The sequence below is a fragment of the Molothrus aeneus genome, chromosome 5 (genome assembly GCF_037042795.1).
Source record: "Molothrus aeneus isolate 106 chromosome 5, BPBGC_Maene_1.0, whole genome shotgun sequence".
NCBI lineage: Eukaryota > Metazoa > Chordata > Aves > Passeriformes > Icteridae > Molothrus > Molothrus aeneus.
In genome coordinates this window covers 1711470-1737683 of record NC_089650.1, presented here as the reverse complement: position 1 = coordinate 1737683, position 26214 = coordinate 1711470, and the positions used below count along the sequence as shown (strand labels likewise).

Below are 26214 nucleotides of genomic sequence, written 5' to 3'. Positions count from 1 at the left end.
ATTAGTAATTCTGTATTCTTCCAACCCCATGTCACTGAACTGGGTAGACATTATACTGGAAAAATAATAGAGCTCCCACATTCTTTCCTTCACTCACTTTTATATCAAGTGATTCCCCTGTAGGAACTCAAAGAATGCGGGTCAGAGATTTTTGGTTTGAATTGAGTTATTTTACTGTTCAGTGGGCCAGTGTGTTACATTCTTCATGACAATGAAAAAACAAAGCACAATCTTTTTTTTTTTTCTTGTAAACATCTGTATTCTTTCTTTGCCTCACTTCATCACAGATTTTAAGAATTTGGGCCCATGAAGACAGCCAGCAAGTATTTTCATAGGTAGTACTTATAGTCCGAAACAAGATGTTTGCAGAGGTAACACAGCACCACATGCTTTTTTCTTTCAGAATGCTTTTTTTTTCTTCAAGTTTATTTTTTTCAAGCTCAGCTGGAGCTGTGCTACTTTAAAAGTGTGTCTTCAGCATTGAGTGTCATCTCATCCCTTGGATGAGAGGTTGTGAGGAGAAATGTGGAGCCTGGCAGACTTGTCCAGAGAGCTCACAGCTTGATAAGAGCCAGTGCTGCATCCCTGCAAGAAGCTGACGTTTGATGGGTGTCATTCAGGAAAGTGATTATAAATACAGTTTTCTTGCTGTGTAGAAGATTTTGGCCTCTTCTGGCATACAATTACCACCCAAAGGCTAAAATCATAAACCCATGCTGCTGCAGGGGACTAAAATCTGCTCCCCACACACAAGGACACGTGCAGCTGGATTCCTGCAGCACAATTCTCTGGCCCTGATGTCTCCAGGCTCTGAGAGAGGCATTTTTTGGGGAGTTCAGCAGGTATTTCACCTGGTTAGGGCATGAAGGGGCATACCATTAAGCGCAGCCATGCAGGATGCTTCCAGTCCTCCCCAGCCTCCTGAGGAGTTCCTCCAGTGCCCCAAGGGTTGTTGTGTGCCTGCTGTGGCACAAGCAGCTGAGGACACTGGGTTTCAAGTTCTGCTGAGAATTTGTGTCACTTCTGGCTCTTTTAAGGAGGTGTTAAAGGAGGACATAAATTAACTTATTTCAAGCCAACTTTTGAGCCTCTTTGTGCTTGTCAGAGCATTATAATGAAGGCATCTTTTTGTAAATAAGGCAAATAGGTCTCAGCACTGAGGGAAGTCCAGCTCTGGACTGGCTGCATTGTAAATATTTTTGCTGAAGGTGGGACACAAACACCACTTCAGCCAACCCATGGATGTCATTTCCCTCACCAGATTTTGAGCTATCTCAGTATCACATACTCCTTGCTGCAGCTCCTCACTTGATAAGATCTGCCACTAAGGAGGCTTTTTCCTGCATTGAATGTTGCTTTTCTGTGCTCTGGTTTGGCAGCTCTGACTCCTGGAACAGCTCCATTCTGATGACAATCACCAAGAGCAGGTCCTTCTCCACCTCCTACGCTGTGTCCTCCACCAACCACCTGAATGCCAAAAGGCAGAGCCGCCAAGGTGAGTGGCACCCCCAGCTCTGCCAGCCTGGCCTGACTGTGCCTACAAATCACATGGACCCTGCTTTCTTCGTGATGGAAAAAACCCAGTCTTTATTCACTTTTTGGTACAGTTTTGCAGACCTCATGTGTGACTCCAATTGGTCAGGAGCTTTCTTGCCAATCACTTTGGTGGTTATTAACAAGTTGTTATTCTGTATTGATGGGCCACTCAACCCCCTGATGTGTACATGCGGGAAAAGTTGTTTGTGAGAGATAGTTTTAATTTTTCTATCTCATCATCACATTTTAAAATACTGCTAGGTATTCCTATTTTGGAAAAAACTCAAATGTTTTCATATGTACTTTTGCATCACATTGAAGTCACTGGTTTATATCTGTTTATATCTTCAACACTGCACATTTGAAGTAGTTCTGGAGGACCTAAGTGCATGGATGTACTTAAATAACTCTCTTTGTATTTTCATGTTTCTCTTATCTTGATTGTGAAAAAATCTTTGCTGTAGCAAGACACATTTTCTCTCACTTTTGCCAGTAAATGGCTGAATGTTGGATTATTGAAAAAAAATTTTGCTTTTTTTCTGGTAATTTTATTTGTGTTTACCTTCCCTGGTAAATTACTTTCTTAAAAAACCCCAAGAGTACACACAACAAAAAATATTTCAAGAGACTGGATCTCTGCCAGCAGTAGAAAGCTTGCTGTGGTTAGAGACATTATTGTGAGAAGTGCTGTTTAAATTCTCAGGACTTGTTTCAAATTGTTGAAAGACCATGTGTATTGCATCCTCTATGAATTGTGAATATTACTTGGTAACATATATCTCAAAGATAGACAATAATCCAACTCAATCCTCTGTGCAACTAACAGACTGTGAAATGTTTTTAAAGACACATTTTCGGTGGATGGAAAACTGATATCTCAATGAATTCATAAATGTGAAACAGAGGTTTTCTGTGTTTTAAAGCCACTTCCCTCTGTCATGGCCATCTGATAACATTTTAATTGCTCTGAAGGCTGTAGTGTTCTGATCTCAAGGCTGGCATTACATCCTACTTGCAATCATTGAATTAAGACACTAAATACATACCACATTTCCTGAAGAAATACCCTTAATCAAAACAAAGATGCTGGATATCTCCAAATTACAGCTCAGAAACTATCAGATTTTTTTCTTTTTTTAAACTCTTGGATTGTCAACAGTAAATCATATTTTAGCCTCTTATCACAGTAAGTTTCTATCAGAGAAAAAACATTGGAAGTGTACATGTATATCCTGCAAGGTTAATGTTTCATAAACTTAGATCAACATATTGCCTTGTTTTAAGACAATTTTTGTGTCTGGAATGCATTTAGATAGGGGGCAAAATTGAAACATAAAACCCCTTCAAGTTCCTAAGGCCTTGCTATCCTTTGGCTTTGAATATGAATGTGGTAAATTAACTGGGGCTGAGTTCCTGCAGACTTCAGAACAGGAGCTAACTGAATGCCTTTCCTTTCAAGATAGATGAAGTTTGCTCTTCTGCACTTTGAGTCTTGTTTTGTCTGAGACTAGGAATTGTAAAGTGGATTCCAAGAGAAGGCAGCACTTTGTTTAAACACTGGATGCATTTCACCTTGGCAGTGGTGCTCAGGTGGAGTAAGGGACAGAGCGAACTACATCTTGCTGGTGTTGCACATGTGGATATTGGCAGTTTCTGTACTCTAGTTCAGAATGCTGAAATGGTTGCAGTTCTACCTTAGTGAGCAATAGAAATAGAAAAATAAACTCAAGCTGAAGGTCAAGGCCAAAATCTTTGCGAAATGCCCCTGAAGTGCAGTATTGTATAATGTATGACTACTAAAAATTGCTCTTTTTGCTCTATTGCTAGTCTTCAAACATGTAGAAATCCAAATTTTCTAGGAATGTGTGTGAGCCTTCCTTGACCCTGCTTTAGAGATGGTGAGAGAGAAGCTGCAGATGGCTCTGGGAGCTGCTTGTTTGGGCTGTGTCTCTGTCGCTAGCACATGTTGATACCAACAGTGGTGCCACAAACTCCTCTGTCATTTTATGCCTGTCCACTCAGTGCATCCTGCTCACCAGGGAAAATATGCTTTGTATTTTGGGCCAGATCTTCAGCAGGTAAAAGTGGCTGATAGCAATGGAAGTTCCTCACTCTGTGACAGCCCTGGGCTTGGCTCAGGGTGGAGAAGGGAATTCTTTTATCTATTTTGATTTTGGAAACTATGCTGGTGCATCTCAAGAAGAGTATTTCTGCACAGTGAACTAATACAAGCATCTGCCACTCCTGATAATTGATAAGACTCCTCTTGTCCTTGGCCAGGTATCCCACCAAATATTTCACCTCTCACCTCCCCGTGCCATTCGCCGATTCAGGGGACGCCTGCCACGAGTCCTACTGGGAAAACATCTTCTGTGTCATTTCCAGAGCCCACAGACACTGACACCAAGCAGGGCCTAAAGCCACACAAAGTCTTAACTTCTACTCAGAGTGCACCTAGCCTGTCAGACCCTGTTATCAGCCCCTCCATCATCTGCAGCAGGTAAGATGATCATTTGACATGACTTGCAATCATTTCACACTGTTCTCATGAACTTGTTCTATTGGCCCACATACAAGTTTTTTGTGATTTACTACAGTGTTTGTATTGATTTTTCAGGTTTATAGTACTTCAGTAAATGTGTAGATCAATGCTACAAAATACTTTTCACGTGGGAGACTGTTGGCTATGTTTATTGCTCCTGTCAGGTGGACAGCCTGATTCCTAAACAAATTCTTTGTCAATGACCTGCAGATCCCAAAGTTGGATTTCATATTTGCAGCTTGTGTTTCTGGAGCCATGCCCTTGACATGAGCAGTCACCTTTAGGTCACAGCCAAGGCTTGCACAGCAGGCAGCTGATGTGCATAGGAAAAATCTGACTGCTAGGGCCAGCAATGCCTGAAGACGGTGATTTTGAGCCTTCTCTCAGGAGGAGTGGGTCCTGTCTTCCCTAGGAAGAGTAAGATTTGATACTATGGGGATTTTTTTTTAAATTTTTTTCTAGAAATCAACTGCAGATGAGTTCTTTCTACTGCTAAGAGCTCCAGTAACACAGTTTAATTTCTTACTTTAAAGTACCCCTTTATTAGGGAACACAAACCACACCTGCTTTGCAAAATTAGCATTTTTGGAAAGAAAGTTGTTCTGCTTGGCTTCTCAGAAAGGACTCAGTTGCTAAATGAAATTGCTGGAGTTTGCAGTATGTGTCCAGTTCAGAACAGTGGAAAACACTGGTACTCCCAAGCCTGTTCCAGTGCTTTGCTCACCAGATGTTGCTTTTGGCCATAGCACGAGTGGCCAGCCAGCAGAGGGCACTATCAAGTTTGACTATCTTTGGAAATAGTTTTTAGTTTCTGCCTTCAGTCACATGATTTTGGATGTGTCTCAGTGTGCTGTGTGCAAGGCCAGGAAGTGGCTGTGAGAAAGTCAAAATTGAGACTGCAACTTTGCTCAAGGGAGTCATCCTCACTGGAGTTTGGGGTAGGATCCAAACAGGCTTTTGAGATGGATTTAGATGACTAAATAAAAATTTAAGTGCTTTTAAGAGTTTTCCAAAGGTATGCCAAAATTGGGATTTGGAGAGGTTCATTTGAAATTAAAACTGTATTATGCAACAGAAACATAGCATAAAGGTGCTGCAGTGTTATTAAGCTGTGCCTTTATTACCACTTCAACAAAATACAGTTATTTCACAAGTGGCATTCATTCTGGAAGATTTCTATTAAAAAGAACAGTTAAGAGTTGCATTAAAAATGTCAAAAAAGAATCAATGTAAGGTTGTTGAAGATAGTAATGAAATTAATACTTTTTTAATCTTGTTTATCAACCTGACTGACACAAGATTTATTTGCTTGGCTATGCACTACAGGTATCATTGAATACAGATGAGCATTTTAATCTGGAAGTCTTTCAGGAACTCATGATGTTTGCAGGGCATACCCAGCTCCAGGATATGTTTGTATGACCCAGCCAAAAGCTAACTGGCCCAGGAGTTAAGCCATTTTTATATATTGAACTTAAAATGGTGCAAAGGTTGTAGTAAAAAGTTGACCAATTCAAATAATTCTGTAATAGTTGCTTTCTGAAGACAGTTATATATAAGATGTGCCACAAAATGCTGACTTAAATCAGAGAAAATGTCAGGCTGTAATTAGGGTTTAAAGGGAACTATAGACAAGGAATAAAGCTTTTTAATGGAAGGGAAGAGCCAGGCATTTTAAAAGGTCATCATACTGTGATCCCTCCCAAAATGTGTTTCTGTTCTGGAAATGATGAAGCAAACTCTGCCCTCTTGGTTCTTATGTACTTGGAATGCTGTCACTGAATTAATGATAAAATATAATTTTCCTCCTTAAGAGGAACATATTCAAATTTTAGGCAAGAAGAGTGAAGCCAGATCATGACTGTGTTCAAACTGAATTCTGCAAGATTGTATGGGACTCTGGCACAGTTTCATAATTTTAATTCATCTTTATAGGGCATCTGTAATATAGAACTAGGGGGTTTATTTTGTGCTGGTATACTTACAGAATAATAAAAAAAATCATTTAAAGAAATCACATGGTTCAAGTTTTCTGCTGAAAACACAAATTCACAAATTTAATGGTGGTGGGCAGTTAATCCAAGGTCTTTCTGTATTTTTGCCTCAAGATCCAATAAAACTTTATCACTCTCCTGTGATTTTGTCTGGAGAACATACCCAGGACCATGACTTACACTGTATGACATAATCTCACATTGCCAGTGGGAAATCCTTTTACACAGGACTGTCTAAGGCACGTGGTTCTTCATATTGTCTGTGTTTCTTGATGTATTTCAGCTGTGGCAGACCCTACAATCAAATAGAAGCTGGTGATGGGACGCTAAATAGAAATGATGGTACTACACACACCCTGAACAGAACAGGTAATTCTTTGTCAAAACACCTTGTTCCCTCAAATTAAGTAATTATCCACTAAAAGGGCAGACGAGCTTGTCTGTCATAAAAGGAGAGCACACCCAGGTGAGTCCATACTAATTGTCTTTGACAATTTCATGTCCAAATGCTCCTTCCCTTTTCCTCTGTACAACATGTACAAAATGCTTATGGAGTTAAATTATAAAGGAGATACTGTTCCCCACAATTTACTTAAATAATGGTCCTCAGAATTTTTTCTCTCTTCATTCCCTGCTGCCATTTTTTACATGCTGCAGGGTAAATCTTTAATGCCCTTGGACAGATTGTGCAACTTCAGAGCCAGCCAAGCAGCACATATGTATTATGAGTCAGAGCTCCTGTTGCTGTTACTCAGAAGGTCACAGGCTGACTTCCATGAAACCCTTGCTGTTCACAGCACAAGTTTGTGATTTGTGTTTGCAGAGGATCCTGCCCAAGCCACCTCTGACTACGAGACCAACAACAGCGACAGCAGTGACATCGTGCAGAATGACGACGACACGGATTGCTCCAAGGAGCAGCCACGGAAGGGATCTGGCTGTAGGTCCTACACACCTGAGACCATCATCCTGCATCCCTTGACACCACCTGAGGTAGCTCCTTTAAGTTCCCCCAGCACAACAGAATGAGTGTATGCTGGCACTGAGGGGGACAAAAAACCAAAATCAAAATCAAACTAACCAAATACCCAGATCCCCACTGTGGTCTAAGGGTGCTGCAAGGTATTACTGTCTTAAAGAACAAATGTTGCAGTGTGATGAACAAGTGATGATTGTCTCTCAGCATTCAGCTGTAAGCTTGGTTGAGATGCAGAGGAAAGCTCTGTTTAGTTAAGTTTTCCACAGCCTGTTGTACAACTGAATTAATAATCTGCAGTTGGCAGGAGCTCTTGAAAAATTTATTGTAATCTGCTGGAGTTGGACATGCTGAGAGAAAGCATTTTGCTTGAAATGTTCTGGCATTTACTCGTCTCCAGTTTCTAAGTAAAATGAAATTCCAGGGAGTATACAGGGGGAAATGTGAAAGGAAGGGCACAACCCAACTTTTATTTGCAGACCTTGAAAGACAGAGAGGTTTCAATTTAAGGACTACAAATCTTCACTTGGACTGAGCTCTGTTAGGCATGCTAGAGTGTAGTGAATGGGTCCTGATGCAGAAGCAGAAGCTGGGAGCTTTCCTCTCTGCACCACAGTGAATTTCACAATGAAGGCAGCCTCCCTTGGAAATGAGTGAATGATTCCCAGGAGTGAATGAATGAATGAGTCTCAGTGCTAAGTGCAGGCACTGCTGTTTCATAAACAGAATTTCCTATCCATTCAAGTGAAACACATTACAAAGGAGAGTGAGTAGCTGCAGGGCTGCAAGAAATGAAGACATCTGTCCAAGCTGAGTGAAGTACTACAGACTTACACATGATGCTAATGTGACTTCAGCTTTCAAAAGCATCAATTTTTGCTTGAGATGCTTTGCTGAACTAACAATTCCTTTTATTCTGATTTCTGGCGCAGGACAAGCCTGTACTGGCTCCTGAGCCCCTGGTTATGGACAACTTGGATCCCTTGATGGAGCAGCTAAATAGTTGGAACTTCCCAATCTTTGATTTGGTGGAAAAAATTGGGAAGAAATGCGGTCGGATTCTCAGTCAGGTGAGAGGTGCACCTTGTCTGCAGGGTCTAAATGTTGGCAGATTTAGACACAGACATGTTAAAAGCCATTTTCCTTACAAGCTGATGATCCCTGACACCTAATTCAAAGCTGACAATATGAACTCTCTCTCATTATATTCCTTACTTTTGAATATCCTTACTTTTAAATTTAAAAATGTGAAAGATAAATCACGCACCTATTTTGCTGTCTGCTCTCTGCTCTTCTGAATATTCTCTTGAGATACTTCCAGCCCTTACTGAGTTCCTTGGGAAAGGATTTCTCATGGGGTTTAGCATGGGAGGGCTAAACAGTAATATGTTCAGTGGAAGCAAGATATACAGAGTTTGGTCCTCTTTTATACTGAAGATTTCAGTATAAGATCCCAGAAATGTTTCAGATTTCAGGCTGGGCAAGAAAGCAAGCTTTGAGGAAGTGGGGGTAGAAAGAATTCTTGCTAGATTCCCCCATTTTTAAGAATCAGAACTTTAAGAGAAAATTCATATAATATTATGTAGGGAAGATTTGCTATGAGTTGGGAGAGCTTACTAGTCTTTCTTTCAGCTCTCAGGTTTTTATTCCTTCCTGTGGGTTTGATTCAGTTACTGACACAGCCTCTGCCTACCCAGCAAGATTGGTGTGACCTACCATAATCACTTTCTTGGCTGAACTTTCTACTCTGTTATGCCCCTTTTCCTGGCACACTGACAAATTAGTCATTTTTTCTTATAAAAGTATTGAAGAATATTAAACAGGAAAAGCAAGTAATTATTTTTATTATTATTTAGGGATGAAAGGGAAAAAAAGCCCTAGAGAATCAGACTGAGTGAGGATCACTTTACAAGGCATTATGTAGTGATGAGTGCTGGAAAGAAGAGATAAAGTTAATTGGTACAATGTGGTACAATTAACACCCCCCCAGAAACACAGAGGTCAGTGTGTCAGGCAGATTTCAGTGTAACAAGCTCCAGAGAATGCTGGATCAAACCACAGTCCCTTGGTGGTTACCTGTTATTCAGCTAGATTCAATTATCTGGTGGTCAACAAGGAAAACCATGGCATGAATTCAGATTTATTCTGTGCTCTGCCTTTTTGTGTTCTGTAGCTTGGCAAGCAACATCTGAGTTTGACCAGCCTGCCAAATCTCTAGGTTCATTTTAGAGAAATAGGCAAACCGTGGATATTGGATATATTTGGTGAATAAATTCAGTGATGCTCACTGAGGCACTTTTGCACTGGACACTGAGTGTGTGATGTGTGAAATGCTCTTCTAGATCATAGTGCTCATCTTTCTCATAGCATGGAATGATAATAGAATGATGAATGAAACATGAGGAAAACCAGAACTTTCTTTTAATGGCATAAAGAACAGTTTGGATGAGCCAGAATTTGTTCTGGTTTTACCTGGGTCCCTCTGTAGGCTTTAAGCACTTGACCAAGCTGCATGGGCTTCTGTACCTCTGGACACAAGTCCTCTGTGCTTCCCTCAAATTGTACTAAAGCTCCTCACTCTACTTCCCAAAATGTGGTTTTTGCACAGGTTCTCAACATGTTCTCCCCTTCACAGTTCCACAAAATGAGGCTTGAGAAATAAAATAGAGAAGGTTTAATATTTGTGATGAAAATCCAACATTTTCTGTAACAGCTGTTTATAACTCCCTCTCCCTAAAAGAAGAATATAGCAAGTTCTACCTTGTTCACAAAATAGAGATCCTTATTACCCCCACCTACTCAGATGTTGCTAATGAAATTATTTTCAGAAATCAGGAAACTAAAATAAATATTTTTTTTCAGCCAAAAGCACTGTTTTTTTTCCTGATTTGATTTCTAAATCCTGGGATATTATTAACAAAGATAAACAAAAGTTCTAATGACTTATTCTCAGTATTTTGCTATCAAATGGACTAATCCATTCAAAAAAAAAAAAAGTAAATTAAAAAGCTGAATTAACTATGTTTGCCATGCTAGGTTAAATTTATGAGATGGAACAAAGCAGAGTTGACACATGCCTCCAGGGAAGCATTCAGTTTAGAAGGCAAATGCTGGCTTAGCATCTTTGAAGCTGCTTGAGATATCTGTTCCTTCTTTGTGGAATGTTAAATTGATTTAGACATATGAAAAGACCCCAAACCAGTCAGGAGCCATGAAAGCATCTGTGCAAACTGGAGTGGCAAGCCCAGTCAATGTGGCAGTGACAAATGTGCATGAAAGGGTTCAGAGAGGAGCATAAATTCAATCTCATTTCAGAAACAGAGCTAAGCTCTCAGAACTCAGCTGTTGCTTTATAAGAGGCCATAAAATTCAATAATATCTTCAGTCACACTTAACACTTTTCTTACAGCTCCTGGAAGACTAAAACCTGTGGTTTAGCTTATTGCTGGGCCAGTATATGTGGTGGTACCAGTTGTGGGTTTCTCTGGGTCTGGATTGAAGGCACCTGAGACAGTAGTTCATGTTCACACTCAGGTGTTTATTGTTTCTTATCAGTAAAACAGCCTCACTACTGTGAGCTCAGCAGCTTTTCATTAGAAGGCACAAAATGACCAACAATCTCTTGGTACAAGGTCTTTTAAGACTTAACTGTCCAATTAAGAACTGACACCTGGATTATTTTCCCTTTTAACCCAATAACTGCTCCCACAGAGCCCCAATGGGGACTTTTCTGCCCAATTACAAAATGCCACCCAAACCCATGGAGAAGGAGGAAGAAGAAGCAGGAAGAAGAAAGCCAGGACAACAGCCTGTGCCCTCCATCTCGCTTCCATCCACAACAGACTAAAAATCCCAAACCCTCAATTTCTCACCAAATGATGCATCTCCACTACTCTCTATAATCTGTTTCACACTTTTGTGGATTCCAGTCTGTCTTGAAGTCCAGGAAACTTTCTCCATGAATGAGGGTCAAAGTCAGTGCTGCCCTGGGGGTCAGGGCACCCCAGAGCAGACAGAGAAATATTCCCAGTGCCCTGGGTTTCCACAAATATATATTTATTTTATAGAGAGAAGTGGGGGTGCTTCAATGCTGGCAGCACAGGAGCAGTGTCAGAGGCAGGGTGGCATCACTGCGGGGCCTCTGAGATGGTCCCTGCAGGATGACAGGAGGATCATTTGGCTCTCTCATCATCACACATGGGAGATAGGATATTCCTGGGAATAACACAGCAGCCTTGGGAGGAGTTTGTCAGAGCCACAGACTGGATGGCAGCAGTTTCTAAGGAACACATGTCTGAAGGAAGCAAACACATGAGATAAATAAATAGGGCTGAGAGAGGGCTGACTGCAGGCACTGAGAAGGGAACTGCAAATCTAAACTTTGCACGTGTCGTCCAAGGAATTTAGCTAAGAGTAGTAAATAAATAAAGATTCTGCAAGGCTTTAAGGTTCAATTTGCAACAGGAGTGAAAAGATCAGGCAGTGATTTTAGTCTGTCCCATTATTTGGTATGTCAAGTTCAAACTTGTCTTCAGAAGTGCCCATTTTGTGTCAGCTGCTGCCTACGTCTGAGCATTCATCTCTCCTGAGCACCTCCTCACTCACCCATGGCACTCTCCTTCCCAGTACCTCCTCTCCTGGATGTTTAGAGTCACCTTGGGTGCAGGAATGATTAGAGCAGCTCTGCCTCCTGAGCTATTTGCTGCCCCTGATATCCTGGTGGAGTCATTTTTATCATTTCACCACCAAAACTGGAGAGAAAGCAAGGACACAATGCATAGGAGCCACGTGGTTCTGCCTTCTGTCAGTCCTTTGCTGCTTCTTCCTTTTCTGGGAATTGATTTGAGCCAAGGATTTGGGAAAACACTCCCAGAAAAGCAGATTTTTATGGGGTAATTCAGGCTAAGGAGTTTCATATCTAATTTGTAGAGTTTTTCTCATCTACTTAGCAACATAGATTTTTTTTTGTTGTTGTTTTTTTTCTTTCAGGTATCATACAGGCTTTTTGATGACATGGGGCTGTTTGAAACCTTTAAAATACCAGTGAGGGAATTTATGAACTACTTTCATGCCTTGGAGTGTGGATACCGAGAGATACCTTGTAAGTAAAAATTTTAAAATTCCTGGCACTTACTGATGCTTCCCTCAAGTTTTGGGGATTTTGTATTGAAGACTTCTGGCATTATAAAGCTATATTTTTTCCTCCAGTACATCATGACCAAGTGGATGTCTAGGCAGAGGCTGGTGCTGAACCACAGCCTGTCATCTTTTTTTCTTTGTATTTCATCTTTTACACTGTTTCATAATTCATGGCAAAATCTGCCAGAAATCCAGAAATCATATAAAGCTATTATTAGTAAAGACTGTTTCCTGATAATGCAAATGTACCCCAGTGCTCCCGTTGGGTTGGAGGTTCCCGAAACATTTAACCCCCTAAAGGCAACTTGGACTTTTACACAGTAGCAGTACTATGCTACCAAAGGAGATGAGTTTTATAAGCAGAAAAAATATGCCCAAAACATGAGTGAACCCCGTTCTGTTACTACAGCTTAGCTGATGTTTTTCAGTGGGAATCATTTATTCCCTGAAAAACCTGTTTTCAGTCATCCCCAAACTATTTACTAATTCAAATCAAATTTATCAAAGTGCTTCAGCTGCAAAAGACACTTGTTCCTCAAGAGGAAAGAGTTATTACCCATTTTAGTGGCAGATAAACCCAGCACTGAGGAACACAGAACACCCTGTTTTCTCTACACTTGCAGAAAAATGTGGGAGAAATCATTATAAGTCATGTAGTCTCTCTGTCAAATATTAAATACCAGTTGGAGCAGTGGGAGGGATTTAAGGAAAGCTACTTGAAAATGCCTTCAGCCAGGTGGTTTGGAGTCTGTTCTGGGAAAATGAGAGCCCCAGTTTTGATCCTTTCCTTGTGTTTGAGCTGGATCAGGGATCCAAAGCAGCAGATCACAGCCTGAGAAGGTCGGAGATGGAAGTCCCACAGCCTGTTCTGCTGAAGCCATTCCTTTCTGTTTGAAACATTTAACTATTCATAGAGTCTCTGGGATTTTTATGAACCCCGAATTACATTTCCTTGGTTTTTTTCTTAAGTGTTTTTTTTTTCTACTAAAGAAGAATCTCTTTCTAATACAAAATGAAATTATCTTTCTTTTTTTTCATTTCTGTGAAAAAGGCAAAAGCAGTTCTGCTGCTCGTGCTAATGTTGGTTTTTGTCTCTGCTGGATTTTGGCACACGGTACCACTAGATGGTGCTGGCAGCCCTCTGTCAGCAATGCCTGGTGTTTTACAGCTGCCTGGTTTTCTCCCCATCACAGATCACAACCGAATCCATGCCACGGATGTGCTGCACGCCGTGTGGTACCTCACAACCCAGCCCATCCCGGGACTCCCCACTGTCATCAATGATCACGGCTCGGCCAGTGATTCAGGTATATTTAAATGTCATCATCCTCAAGTTTCTCTGATGAAATTTGCTGTCAGAAAGGCAACAGCTGGGGATTGCATGTAGAATTTTTTTGCAGTCTGTATCACAGTGTGGAAGTTCAGTAGCACAATGGGTGTTGAAGGTGTTCCGGTGTGTTTGTGTAACTTTGAAGGAATGGAATTGTTCCTCCAAAACCTAATACTTCACATTTAATGATGTGTGAATGCAAGCCTTTGTGGTGACCTTTAATGACAGATCTTTGTTACCATTTGATATTTGCAAACGGTTTTTCCTAGGAAAACTGCATTATTAGTGCTTTTCAGGGCTGTATCAGAGGCACTGTAGATTTAAATCCTTAAACCCTTCTTTAAATCCCTAAACCCTTCATTGTTTTGCTATTCTACAATTTCTGGGGCATGCAGGCAGTGCTGTGCACTTGCCACTGCTTTTGGCTATCATGAAGTGTTCTTTGCTTTTCCTCTCTATCTCTTTTTACCATCTGGCAATTGCTTTACAAGACCACTCTTCTTCTGTTTTATGATTGCTCACTACAGGAAGCTGTTCTTCTTGCATTTTTATATTAACTTCTCCATGTTCAGTATGGTAACTAGAAGACCTGTCTATGTTTCATGGGAATTCTCAGAGAGTTGCTGGAAAAGCAGGAGTTTGTTCCATTTCTGCTTCTTTTTTTACTGTTTGGTTTTGTTTTGTTTTGTTTTTGTTGAGTTTTTTGTTTGTTTTTGTTTTGTGTAGTGGTAAAGGGTTTTATTCCTGGAAAAATTTATTAGCAAGGGATTTCAGTGGCTTTGTAGGTGAGGTGGAATGAAAGGGGTTGAGTTCTGGGGCTTTTTGATCTTTTTTATTTGAAAGACATTGTTCAGCTGCATGCAAGATCCATTCGAGGTTGTTCAGATTAAATTAGCAGAGCATCTCAGTATCTGTCTCTGACAGGTGTGCTCAAGTTGCTTCAGAAAGAGGATGATAAGAGGATTATCAGCAAAGATCCCAAGTCTAGACATTTCAATTGGAAAACATGCACTGTAATTTAATTATTAAATTCTAGTCCATTGCTTTAAGGACTATCAGTGTTTCATGGACTTGTCTACATGATAAAAGAAATTAGAGAAAGGAGTGGGAAGATCAAGTTTCCCCACAAAGCTCCAGAATGGCTGTCAATCCATGTCTCACTGCTTGTAACTTACATAGTTGGAGAGTAGGTTTTGCTGGAGGGTTGGAAGATCCCCAGGTGGGATCAGAATTTGTTCCTTTACAATTGTTTGCCTTATTGTACTGGATCAGAGGCACAGAAAGCCCTGAGGTCAGGCTGCATTTATCCTTACTGTAAATTTGCCCCTTCTCTCCCTGTTCTATTGCTTCTCTCACTGAAAGAGTGGCCCTGGATTTTTTACTGTTTCCATTTCTTTCTTTCTGCTCAGATTCTGACAGTGGGATCACCCACGGCCACATGGGATATGTGTTTTCCAAGACATACACACCTACAGATGACAGCTACGGGTGCCTGGCTGGCAACATCCCTGCCCTGGAGCTGATGGCTCTTTATGTGGCTGCAGCCATGCATGATTATGATCACCCAGGAAGGACCAATGCCTTCTTGGTAGCAACGAGTGCTCCTCAGGTAAATAAACCTCAGGCAGTGTTGCTGTGCAGTTTGGAAGGTCTCCATGACAGCTTTTCCTTGCTGGTGGTGCCTGTGGCTTCCATTAAGCACAAGGCTGCCAAATATTTTGAAACAGCTTGTCAAAGTGACAGAAATAATCACTTCACTTGGGGATTGCTGGTAAGAGGCTTCTTACACACCTTCAGTTAGCAGAGCTGCTGAGAAAGGTACTGATAAACTGTGCCAATGAAGAAGGTAAAGCTCTGCTGACTGAAAGAGAACCTGCAACCGTGGAAGAATGGAAGAATTGTTCTACCAAGTAATGCACAGTAAGATTAAATAAAATAAAACATCCCAGTTGTGTACCTGACTGTGCTTTACAAGTTAATTGTGTGTGATCATAACACAGTTTCTGTTGCTTCTACAGAATATGAGCAGCTTCAGTCTTTTTATAAAAGTATTTGGAAGCAGGAAGTGGAAAATAATCTCAGTGTTATAAATGTAGAATTGAGCCTTGCCTAATGTTACACAGAAGTTGCTGCCAGTCCTGAGAGTTGAATTCAGCAATTCTGAGTCACTCCCTGTTGGCTTAACTATGAAACCATCTTGCTTTACATAGGTGACCTGCCTGGCTTCAGCACACTGTGCTGAAAAATACTTCTATTGATGAGGAAATTAAAAAAAAAATATATATATATCTTAATGGTGGCAGGTCAGGTAGGGATGCAGAAATTCTGGATTTACTCCCCAGCTTGCAACCAAACTTCCTCTGTCACCAAGAGCAAGTCACCTGAACTCACTCTGGTATCACTTTGTGTCTATGAATTGATAGAAATGCTTCTCATCCTTGCAATGCATTTCTGTGATCCAGAGCTTTGATACTTTGGCCAGGTAAATAGACTGGGAGAAGACATGTGCTGTCTTTAATTGTAAGAAACAAGTGCTGTAGCTCTGTGCTTGTAAAAAACAGAAAAGGAAGTTAGATAATTCGCCTTTATGTACTGACTCTAGTTTGAAAATAAATTAATACGAAAAATAATTTTCTTGTTATTTTCTGAATGGAATTACCATCCCTGTGAGAATTCAGCATCTTATTTTGATAAAGATTTCACCCATTTTGGATTTTAGCCCTGAGATATCTGTCAGCCTGAGTATGTGTTTTTGGGTAGCAAACTGGAATTTCACCTGTTTCTGTCTTTGGAATCAGTCCTACATGGACACCACTGCCTGGTGGAATTAGCGAAGAGCAGTAATTAATTGAGGTTTATTCTGACAATCAGGGAAGCACACACCTATGTTTTATTAGCCATCAACCCGTGGCCTGAAACAGGATGATCCATTACTGTGATTTTCCTGAGAGGGTTTTGCTGAGAGGGTTTTGCCAAGATGATTTTGCTAAAATGGTTTTGCCAAGATGATTTTATGAAGAGGGTTCTGCCAAGATGATTTTGCTAAGAAGGTTTTGCTAAGATGGCTTTGTTGAGATTATTTTGCTAAGATGGTTTTGCTAAGAAAATTTTGCCAAGATGGTATTGTGAAGATCATTTTGCTGAGATGGTTTTGCCAAGATAATTTTGCTAAGATGGTTTTGCCGAGATGGTTCTACTGAGATGGTTTTACTGAGATGATTTTGCTAGGATGGTTTTGTGTAGATGGTTTTGCCAAAATGATTTTGCTGACATGTTCCTCAGCTGCTCCTTGTGCTGCTTCCACAGGCGGTGCTGTACAACGACCGCTCTGTGCTGGAGAACCACCACGCTGCTGCTGCCTGGAACCTCTTCATGTCCAGGCCAGAGTACAACTTCCTGGTCAACCTGGACCACGTGGAGTTCAAGCATTTCCGCTTCCTCGTCATCGAGGCCATCCTGGCTACTGACCTGAAGAAGCACTTTGATTTCGTGGCCAAGTTCAACGCCAAGGTGAGATCAGTTTGGGTTTCTGGGGCACAGTCAGAAAAGATTGTGGGCCTTGGGGGCACCCAGCAAAACGGGTTTCTATTTCTTCTGAATGTCCTTTTGGCTGCTGTATTATATTTATAATGTATTTATACATGATAAATAATATATATATATATAAAATAATATTTTATATTGCTTTTCACTTATTTTTCCCTTTCCATATTGTTAATTCCAGCCTGGGGTTAGCTCACCTGCTTATGCTAGTGATTTTGTTAAACAGCTGAATGTATTGTGCAATAGCCCAGGTCAGATTTTCCTCTTTTACCTGGCATCACCATCCTGGTTTCCCTTTTCTGTGTCTCCCAGGTGAACGATGATGTTGGCATTGACTGGACCAACGAGAACGACCGCCTGCTGGTCTGCCAGATGTGCATCAAGCTGGCTGACATCAACGGGCCTGCCAAGTGCAAGGACCTGCACCTGCAGTGGACAGAGGGCATCGTCAACGAGTTCTATGAGCAGGTAAAGGCATTCCAAAGCTGCTGCATGACAGTGCTGCTGGCCAGTGAAAAATCACAGAGAATAGGGGTGAAGAGGTTGGCTAGAGTTACATTAATCCATTTTTTTGCTGGACCAGTGAAAAAATCGATTTGTCACTGAAGTTTCTGATGTGTCCTCAGAGACCTCTGGTGATGGTGTCTCTACAGGCTGGACTGTTCAAGTCTGGCACTGTGGACAAGCACTGGCATGGTGAACATTTTCCCTCTTTTTTTTTTTCTTGTTTTTTTCCTGTTTTTTTCTCTTTTTTTTTCCTGTTCTTTTTCTCCTGTTTTTTCCTTTCCATCATGGCTGTCATTTCCTTCTTCTTTAGTGCAAGCCATGTTTTCACCCTTCCTTCTGTGTTCTTTTAGCTGGTTCTCATGGCTCTCCTCTGCAGTCTCACACTTTTATTGACATGTAGTCTACAATGTCCTTGTTCAGATGGTCTAAACAGAGCAGTGGGATTGTTTCAGCTTCTCTGCAGGCCACACCTCTGTTCACACAACCAGAACCTTTATGTGCTGAGCAGGACTGCATCACTGGCTTTCAGTTCATCACAGGCCAACCACAGCTGCTCCCAGACCCATATTTCAATTTTAAGACAGCCCTTGCAGCTCTCAGAGGTTGGTCAGTGCAGCTGCACTCATTATGCAAGGCCATGCTGGTGGCACAAGGAAGGAGGACAGGCACAGATTGACTTAGAAAGCCTGGGAATACAGCCAGGCACTGCTCCTCTCTTTCTAGGTGTAAGGGAGCCCTTAATTGAACCTAATTTTCTCATTTTAACCAATTTAGCCCTGCTGAGTGCAAGGGTCAGGGCTGTTCCACACTGTTCCTCTGTTTCCTGAATGGGAACATTTTGAATGTTCTGGTCAGATTGAACTCCACATCCTTTCTTTTCCAGACAAGGCAAGCAGGCTAAATCACTGAACTAGACAACCCACAGATTTCTCAGAGAGGCTGTGCAGTAACTTGGAGTCACAGACTAATCCCTTTTAAAGCTTTTCAACTTCCCTTAAATTTACTGCACTTACAGTTTGGGAAAAAATTTCCAACCAGGATTTGGTGCTGCCTTCTAGAGAATGTAAAGAGACAGGGAAAGGGACATAATTCAGACACTGACCTGAAGCTTCTTCCTTTCTTTCAAATCTCCCAAGAAAAAGAAAGTACAATGAACCTTACCTATAGTATGAATATAGCTGGTTCCATTTTTGTTTTCATTTTTTTTTCTTAAACAAAGAGAGTGTGTCTCAAAACAACCTTCATGCCCCAAATTTTCTTTCAGGAAATCATTTTCTTCTTCATTACCACTGTCAAAAACAAACTGTGGTTCGTAGTTCTGGTGATGTTCAAAGCTTGTGTGGGTGACTAGTTCATGCAGACAGAAGCAGGCAATCAGATGTGGAATATGACTTTCCTTTTTTCCAATAAAAGTTATATCAGAGGGAAGTGCCCCAATATATTAACAACAGCAAAGCCTTGGAGAGTGAATCAAGCTTGTGAGGATACAGATGTGGGAATATACTGTGTTACCTGTTCCACAGCATGAGCCTGTGTTATTTTCCATCATTCAGAAATGGGATCCAGAACAGAGAACATTTTCTTTCTTGGATTTCTTTTTGGCATTAAGGAGGATAAGCTAGATTCTCAGTTACTTTTATCTCTATTAAAATCTATTTTTCTTTAATATGCTACAAGAGGTGTATCAAACCATGTTCACCATGGTTATGAGCATTAGATTTTTTTCTGTGACTGGAAAAGTCTTCATATTTTCATTTCTAAAAAGGACAAATTTATGGGAAGTTTGAATTTCCCTGGAAGTATTATCAAAATTCACACATATGTGAATTCAACCTAGGCTGTGAAAATCATGAAATGTCTTTATTACAATAAACACCAATTCCTTTGAAGAATTTCACTCCCATATAAATAAAAACTGCTTATTAAAAATGTATTGTATAAAAATATTCAAAATCCTGTGTCATATTGTTGCAGGATGTTTCCTTCTCTTCACATGTCCAGTAGAATTATTTGAAGACAGACATATTAGACTTTAAAAAACCCACACTGCAAGATGTTTCTCATAATAAATCATGTTTTAACAGAAAAATAAAGAAGAATTTGTAAACATTTCAACAGTCAGCATTTCTCCCAGTTCACAGCTAGGAAATCTCAGACATGTTTCTGTAAAGAAGAGCAAGCTGTCACCTCTTCTTAATTTCCTTGCTATTTCAAGAATGGATTGCATGTTTCAGTGTTTTGTCAACACAAAATACTTTGTTTTTAATGATTGCACATAACATTTCAGGGTTGGTTATTATAAAATAAGAAAACAAAACACAAGGAAATGAGATATTTGCTGTACATACTCCAAAATTTAGCTCTCATTTTTTGGCCTTCACCAAATACAGATAGGATGTTGATCAGCTGTGAAGACCATTACTTTTGAAAAATTTACATTACAAGGCAATAAATATAAGCAAACATAATGGAAACTGAAAATGCATCTCCAAATTCTAACATGCATCCCGTAATGTAGAACTCTGCATTGTATTACAGCAATCAGTTATATGTCAGGCTTGATTAGGGAGGTTAGATATTTTTGGGGGGATAGCATCTGGTCTGGTCATGTCTGCTCAGCTGAAAGCTCACTGATATCACCAGAAGCTTTGCTGTGATAGGGAATTGAGTATATCAGATTTGGCTCTGCAATGAAGTTTTACTTCATTTTATATCATGAGAAGAGAGAGGAAAAACTCATTTTATGCCTCCCTGTCTCCCCCAAAAAAGCTTTGTGGGAAAGATTTACTGTGTTTGAAGAAATGAATGTCATACATTGCTTTAACTGGGATCATTCTAATAGTCACAGGAAACAAATATTTATGACCCAAAGCCAAAAGGTCATCTCCAGGTTACTTTTAATAAGGATGAAATCAATAACAAAACTAGTCTGCTGAGACAGCCCTGTCTTGTAGATGTCTTATTCCCTGTAAACAAGGTTGTTGTGAATTAACAATCACACAGTCAGAAGGGATTTTTTTTTAAATAATGTGAAGAAAGGAAATAACAATTTTCAAGTTTTAACACAGGGTAGAGTTCAAGGCTAGTGGCATCCTTCTGCAGAGTCATTGTTAAGTTCATCCTCGTTAAACTCACATTATTGGTAGTGGGTTGGGATCAGCTCCTACAAGAAAAGAGCTGTGACTGTGCCCATTTGACATGATGGCACTGTCATGATGGAAGTGCCAGGCTGGTGTGGCATTCATATTTTCTGGAAAAATCTCTTTGCCCAGGATTTTGCTCCTGGGAAGCTGAGAAACCTCAGAGAAAAAGGAAAACAAGAATTATCTGATTTGCTTCTCCTGTCTTTTGCTGCTTTGGAATGTGTTTGGAGATTGCTTACCCACAGGTGATTGTTTCATTGGTTTCATGTGAATTGTTTTGACTCATTGGCCAATCAGGGTCAAGCTGTGTTGGGGCTCTGAAAAGAGTCATGAGTTTTCATTATTATCTTTTTAGCCTTCTGTAAGTATCCTTTCTGTATTCTTTAGTATAGTTTAGTATAGTATTCTTTCATATCATATAGTATCATAAAATAATAAATTAGCCTTGTGAGAACATGGAGTCAGATTCATCATTCCTTCCTGCCACGGGGCACCCCACAAATACCACAGGCTGGCACCTTGAAGTTGTCCTTTCAGCATTTTTAATTGGCTGGATATGCTTTACTCCTTTTTGTGGCATGGTTTTGTTTCACTTAGCTGTGAGAAATGACGGCTGTTTTTCATCTGCAGGGTGATGAAGAGGCCAGCCTGGGACTGCCCATCAGCCCTTTCATGGACCGCTCTGCTCCCCAGCTGGCCCACCTCCAGGAGTCCTTCATCACCCACATCGTGGGACCACTCTGCAACTCCTATGACTCAGCAGGGCTGATGCCAGGAAAATGGATAGAAGAGAGTGATGAATCAGGAGACACTGATGAGCAAGAGGAGGAGGAAACAGCAGAAATGGAAACTTGTGAAAATGCCGAATCCAGTAAGTGCTCAACACTTCCATTTTCCAACAAAACAAGTTCCATGTAGTGACCAAAACACTAAGCAGAGGCTGTGAGCTGGCCAGGTTCAGCATGGGCCTCCTCCAGAGTGACAGTGAGTCCTTGATGTCCTTGGCTGTCCTTGGAGGAGCTGTAGCTATTTACATTGTGAATGGAGATGCTCCGTGGTTTCAGCATCAATGTGGTTCAGATCTACCACTTATTTCTACCTTAGCTGGTGTTTCTGGTGGTGGATCATCTGTGCATGAGGGCTTTCTAGACTCTTTCAGGACTGGTGTTGGTAGACTACAAGAATTTCAGTTGAAAAAAGGATGTTTGGGAGAAGATTTTGCAAGGAAAACACTCATCATTTCCATGAGTTAACATGACAAACAGGAATAATAGAATGAGGATCTGCAGTGCTGATGGAGTAAAGGAGTTTTTAACAATTAAATCATTTTAATGCACGTCTCTTCAAGGTAACATGGAGAAGAGGGGGAAGAGAATTGGCACTGAGCATTGCTTTGTTGTGTGTTGGGAGCTGCTAACTCACTTGGCTAGCCAGTAACTAAAGCTCCTGTTCTCCTGCCTCTCCTCTAGAAAGTCAACACTGCCAATATTTGCTGTACTGAGATGAAAGTTTTTTACCTTGAAAGGAGATTTCAGTGGGAAGTGATTTTTGAGAAAATACTGCAGCTGTAGACCTCTTCCTTTTATCAGTTTAATCCTGCATTATCTTTTTCTTTCTTTCATGTTCTTTCTCCCTCTGAATTTTCTACTACTCTTCCTTTATTTCCCTCCTCTGAGTCATCTTTCTCTCTCTCCCCTGTATCCAGAAGTTTTAGGAATCAGCAGCCTAAAGTGCACTCAAGAAATACCAATATTTTTTCCCATCAACAGCCTTACTTTTTCCTGCTCTTTCCACACATGTTCTTTCATGCCCTGCCTGGGTATCATCCCTGTTTTCTATTGGGAAAGCTGAGAAAGATTTAGTGAGTGCAGTAAGTCACATTTGGATGTGGAACTAAAATCTGTGTCTTCTGATGTGCAGAATTAACCTTTTATCTCTAGTAAGATCCAGAGGTAAACAGTTTGTACTTAAGATCTCATTGCTATTTTTCACACACACACAACTTGCACATATTTTATGTTTAGCACGTTCACATGCACAAAAAATCTCTTAGAAAACAGTACACATCAAGTAATGTAACACCCATGGGTTAATTTATCACTTTATGATCTGTCAGTTCTGTTACAGGCAGAGCCACATCTTTGTGGCAGATTGGGCTTTCTGGAAGTGCCTGCTAGGAGGAAATGTATTCAGCTGGTAATTAACACAGACCCCAAAGCCTGAAACTGATACTGCTGTATTAAAAAAAAAAAAAGAAGGATGTTCTCATATATCCATGGTGTCTCTAACCTGACTCTGAAATCCTTGGTTTCCTTTCATTTAATGTCTCTATTCACTTATCTTCTGTATCACCATTAGTGGAGTCAAATAATAATGTTTTCAGGTTAAAAGCACTGATCATTATTAACTCTTTTCACATTGCAAACAGACTGATTTTAATGATCTTCTGTTTTCTTCTTTACCTTGTAATAGCACCCTAATACTATAGTGTTTTAGACTATGGTTTTCAAAGCTTTAAAAATTAAAGTATCAGAAGTTTTGAAATATTCCACAAGTTCTTTCTATTTCCTTTATACCAAATGGGAGATGCTCCTCTTCTCCATCATACTAATGTGTGGCAAATTGTTGTCTTCAGGTCGCCTAAATTCTCTGTGGCTGTGTGGACCTTACTCAGGATTCTGTGCCATCTTTTGTGTCAATATAGGGGCCTCATAGTTCCTTAAAAGTGTGTGCCTGTGATCAACCCAATTTTGGACTTTGTAAACTTTCTCAATGAAACAATAAAAGGTTGAGATGTCAGATGCACAGACTTTAGGACTGGTATAGATGTTGGTAAAGATCTTTTGATGAAAATGCCTTTTAGGCAGATAGAAATATAATTGTGGCAGGAAACCCTTCATCTAGGTCCTGATAATTCACTGAAGAAGTTGAGATCAATTTAAGAGTTATAATGTTGAAGTAGCCATAAGTAATTTTTTTACTATACAAGAGCATGTACTTGCCCTGAAGGTCTTATGCAAGTATAAGGATTAAACAGACTCAGTCTTTAGTGGTTCAGACAAATTTGAACACCACAGCAAGTGTCTGCAGGGAAAAACAAGAAGTGGGGTCACCTGGGAAACCCAAGAGAGAATGTCCTACTGTAGCATTGGCAGCAGAGGGGCTTCTTATTAGTGCTAAACCTGAAGGTTTCCTACAGGGAACCAAGGGCTTTCTAATGAAGGATTGAATTGGATTTGGTCTGTGCTCAGTGAAAAGCTCTTTGTTTCCAGTTCAAAAGCTTCAAGGGCTAAACATTTTGGATCCTGACACAGACATACTTCAGGCAACCTGCAAGTACTAATCCACGCAAATTTATCTGGTACAAAACATTCTCTACGTCACCTCCTTTAAAGAAAACGCAGCACTTGTCTTTGGAGGGCTATTATTTCAGTTCTGTGATGGCCATTGTCACTGCTAATGACCAGGAAAATTTTTCAAACTCTGTACTGCTAAGGAGTTAAGAATTTGTGTTGGACAGACTATATTGACAGGAAAAAAACCACTCTTCAGACTTTTAGTGTCAGGAGACGTGAGAACCACCAGGGACAAAAACACGTCATAGGCTGAGAGCAGGGGCCTGGTGCTTCAAAAGCAAAGAGAAGCAAGCTCCCTGTGGTAGTATTTGGCTGTATGGGTGCTTCTTTAGTGCTCAGGCTGCTGCCAGAGCAATGTTGGGCTTAAGCTTTAAGGTCACCTCCACTGTGATGGGGGAGCAATGGATGACTTTGAAAATGGAACGCAGGAAAACAAAATCAGGATTTTTTTTTTTCCCCTAGGACAATCAGCAGGGATCTATTGGGGGTGAGCAGGGCACAGAATTGAATGGGTGTTGATCAGAGTCTTTAAGAATTTTATGTAAAATGAGCAGAAACAGCTCAGCAATGTTTTTAATGCATAATCATTCAAAGACCAGATACCTCTGTAAGCAGCTGAGTCAGGCACAACATGCAGCCTTGGCATAGGATGAAGCTGGGGCTCAAACTGTGCAGGAAACTTTCCCCATGATCTGGAGAGGCACACCTTTCTGAATTTTAATACTGTTCAAATGTTAGGGTTTAAAAATCTGTCATAGTATACTCTGTCTGCTTCCTATGCCTTCAGTCGCTTTTCCTTCTCCAATGGAAACCAACGCATTAATGCCACGTGGTGTTTTACAGGAAAGAAGAAGTTCAAGAGGAGGAAAATCTACTGTCAGATCACTCAGCACCTGCTTCAGAACCACAAGATGTGGCAGAAGGTGATTGAGGATGAGGAGAGGTTAGCTGGGTCGGAGAAGCAAGGCACAGAGCAATCCCCACTGCACCAATCTTCAGAACAAATCCAGGCCATCAGGGAGGAGGAGGAGGAGAAAGGCAAGGCCAAGAAGGATGAAGAGGAGAACACAACTGTAGAACCAAACCAATGACAATATTTACAGCAGTATTTTAAGACAGATTGACTCGTGCACAGACTCTTTCTCAAGCCAGCACAGCATTTAGACACAACACTGTAGAAGTATGGGATAATGCGCCTACAGCTGTTTCATTTGTTTCTCTTTCCTTTTTATGGTGAGGTACATTGTTTAAACTCCTATGCTCAAGGAAGCTTTCACACTGCAACACCGGCTTTACAGACTTTCTTTGAAGAGATTTGGGGGTGGGTGGAATTATATAAATATATATATATATATATATATATATATAGCCAGGGTTATTGGCTGCACACTTCAGCAGATTACATTTAATGATATATTATGGTCACTGTGATATTTACAGGAGAAAGTTATCTGAGGAAATGCTGCTTCTGAAGCACATTTGCAGTTAACAGTAAGGTACCAGTTAAGTAGCTTTTTGCTCTTAATGCTGAGGGATAAAAGTTCCAAAGCTTTATATGAATGCTGATGTATCCCGCCAACACATATGTGTGAGTGAGGGGGTGTTTGCAAGTGTGAGTGGATATGAGGAAATACAGCATGCTCTGAGTTCTTACCACACTAGCTGTAGCACATGTCCCAGCATACCACAACAAACAGAAGGCCAGAATTGTAGAGAATTTGTGCCTGCAAGGGAACAATTTTGAGGAGCTTTGCTTTCCCTCCAGTCCCAGTTTGCACTCCAGCTGCAGGCAGCCTCCGTTCAGCAGCAGCAGCAGCCCAGGAGCTGCTCTGGCCCTTCCAGCTGTGCTGGCATCACCTCCTCCTCCTCCTCCTCCTCCTGGGCACCTCCAGGACTGCTGGTGACAGAGATGTGCCAGGAGGGCTGTTTGCAGAGGGGACAGTGCCTGGCACAGCAGCCTGGGCCCTGCAGAAGGCTGGCCCTGCCTGTGCCCTGCAGGGTGAACGTGCTGCAGGGCCACCCGTGTGAGTGGGCACGCTGTCCTGTCCTGCCCTCACCCTGCCTCTGGGCATCCATCACCAAATGTGGCATTGAGAACAAAGCTAAACTGCTGGGGGACAAAGGAAGGGCAGTGTGGGGGCCAGGGGA

At 40.9% G+C, this 26214-nt stretch overlaps 1 protein-coding gene across 1 annotated transcript in view; it reads left to right on the top strand.

The window, feature by feature from the left end:
* The window catches only part of PDE3A (phosphodiesterase 3A), a 71886-nt gene extending 46369 nt beyond the window's left edge, over positions 1–25517 (top strand). Inside the window, exons 4-14 of the mRNA XM_066549873.1 lie at positions 1380–1495; positions 6896–7043; positions 7270–7273; positions 7981–8118; positions 12038–12149; positions 13381–13494; positions 14927–15126; positions 16824–17027; positions 17373–17528; positions 21341–21581; positions 24910–25517. Coding sequence (XP_066405970.1) covers positions 1380–1495; positions 6896–7043; positions 7270–7273; positions 7981–8118; positions 12038–12149; positions 13381–13494; positions 14927–15126; positions 16824–17027; positions 17373–17528; positions 21341–21581; positions 24910–25157 — 1681 coding nt within the window. The 3' untranslated portion in view covers positions 25158–25517. The remainder of the gene's footprint in view (positions 1–1379; positions 1496–6895; positions 7044–7269; positions 7274–7980; positions 8119–12037; positions 12150–13380; positions 13495–14926; positions 15127–16823; positions 17028–17372; positions 17529–21340; positions 21582–24909) is intronic.
* The last annotated feature ends 697 nt before the right edge of the window (positions 25518–26214 follow it).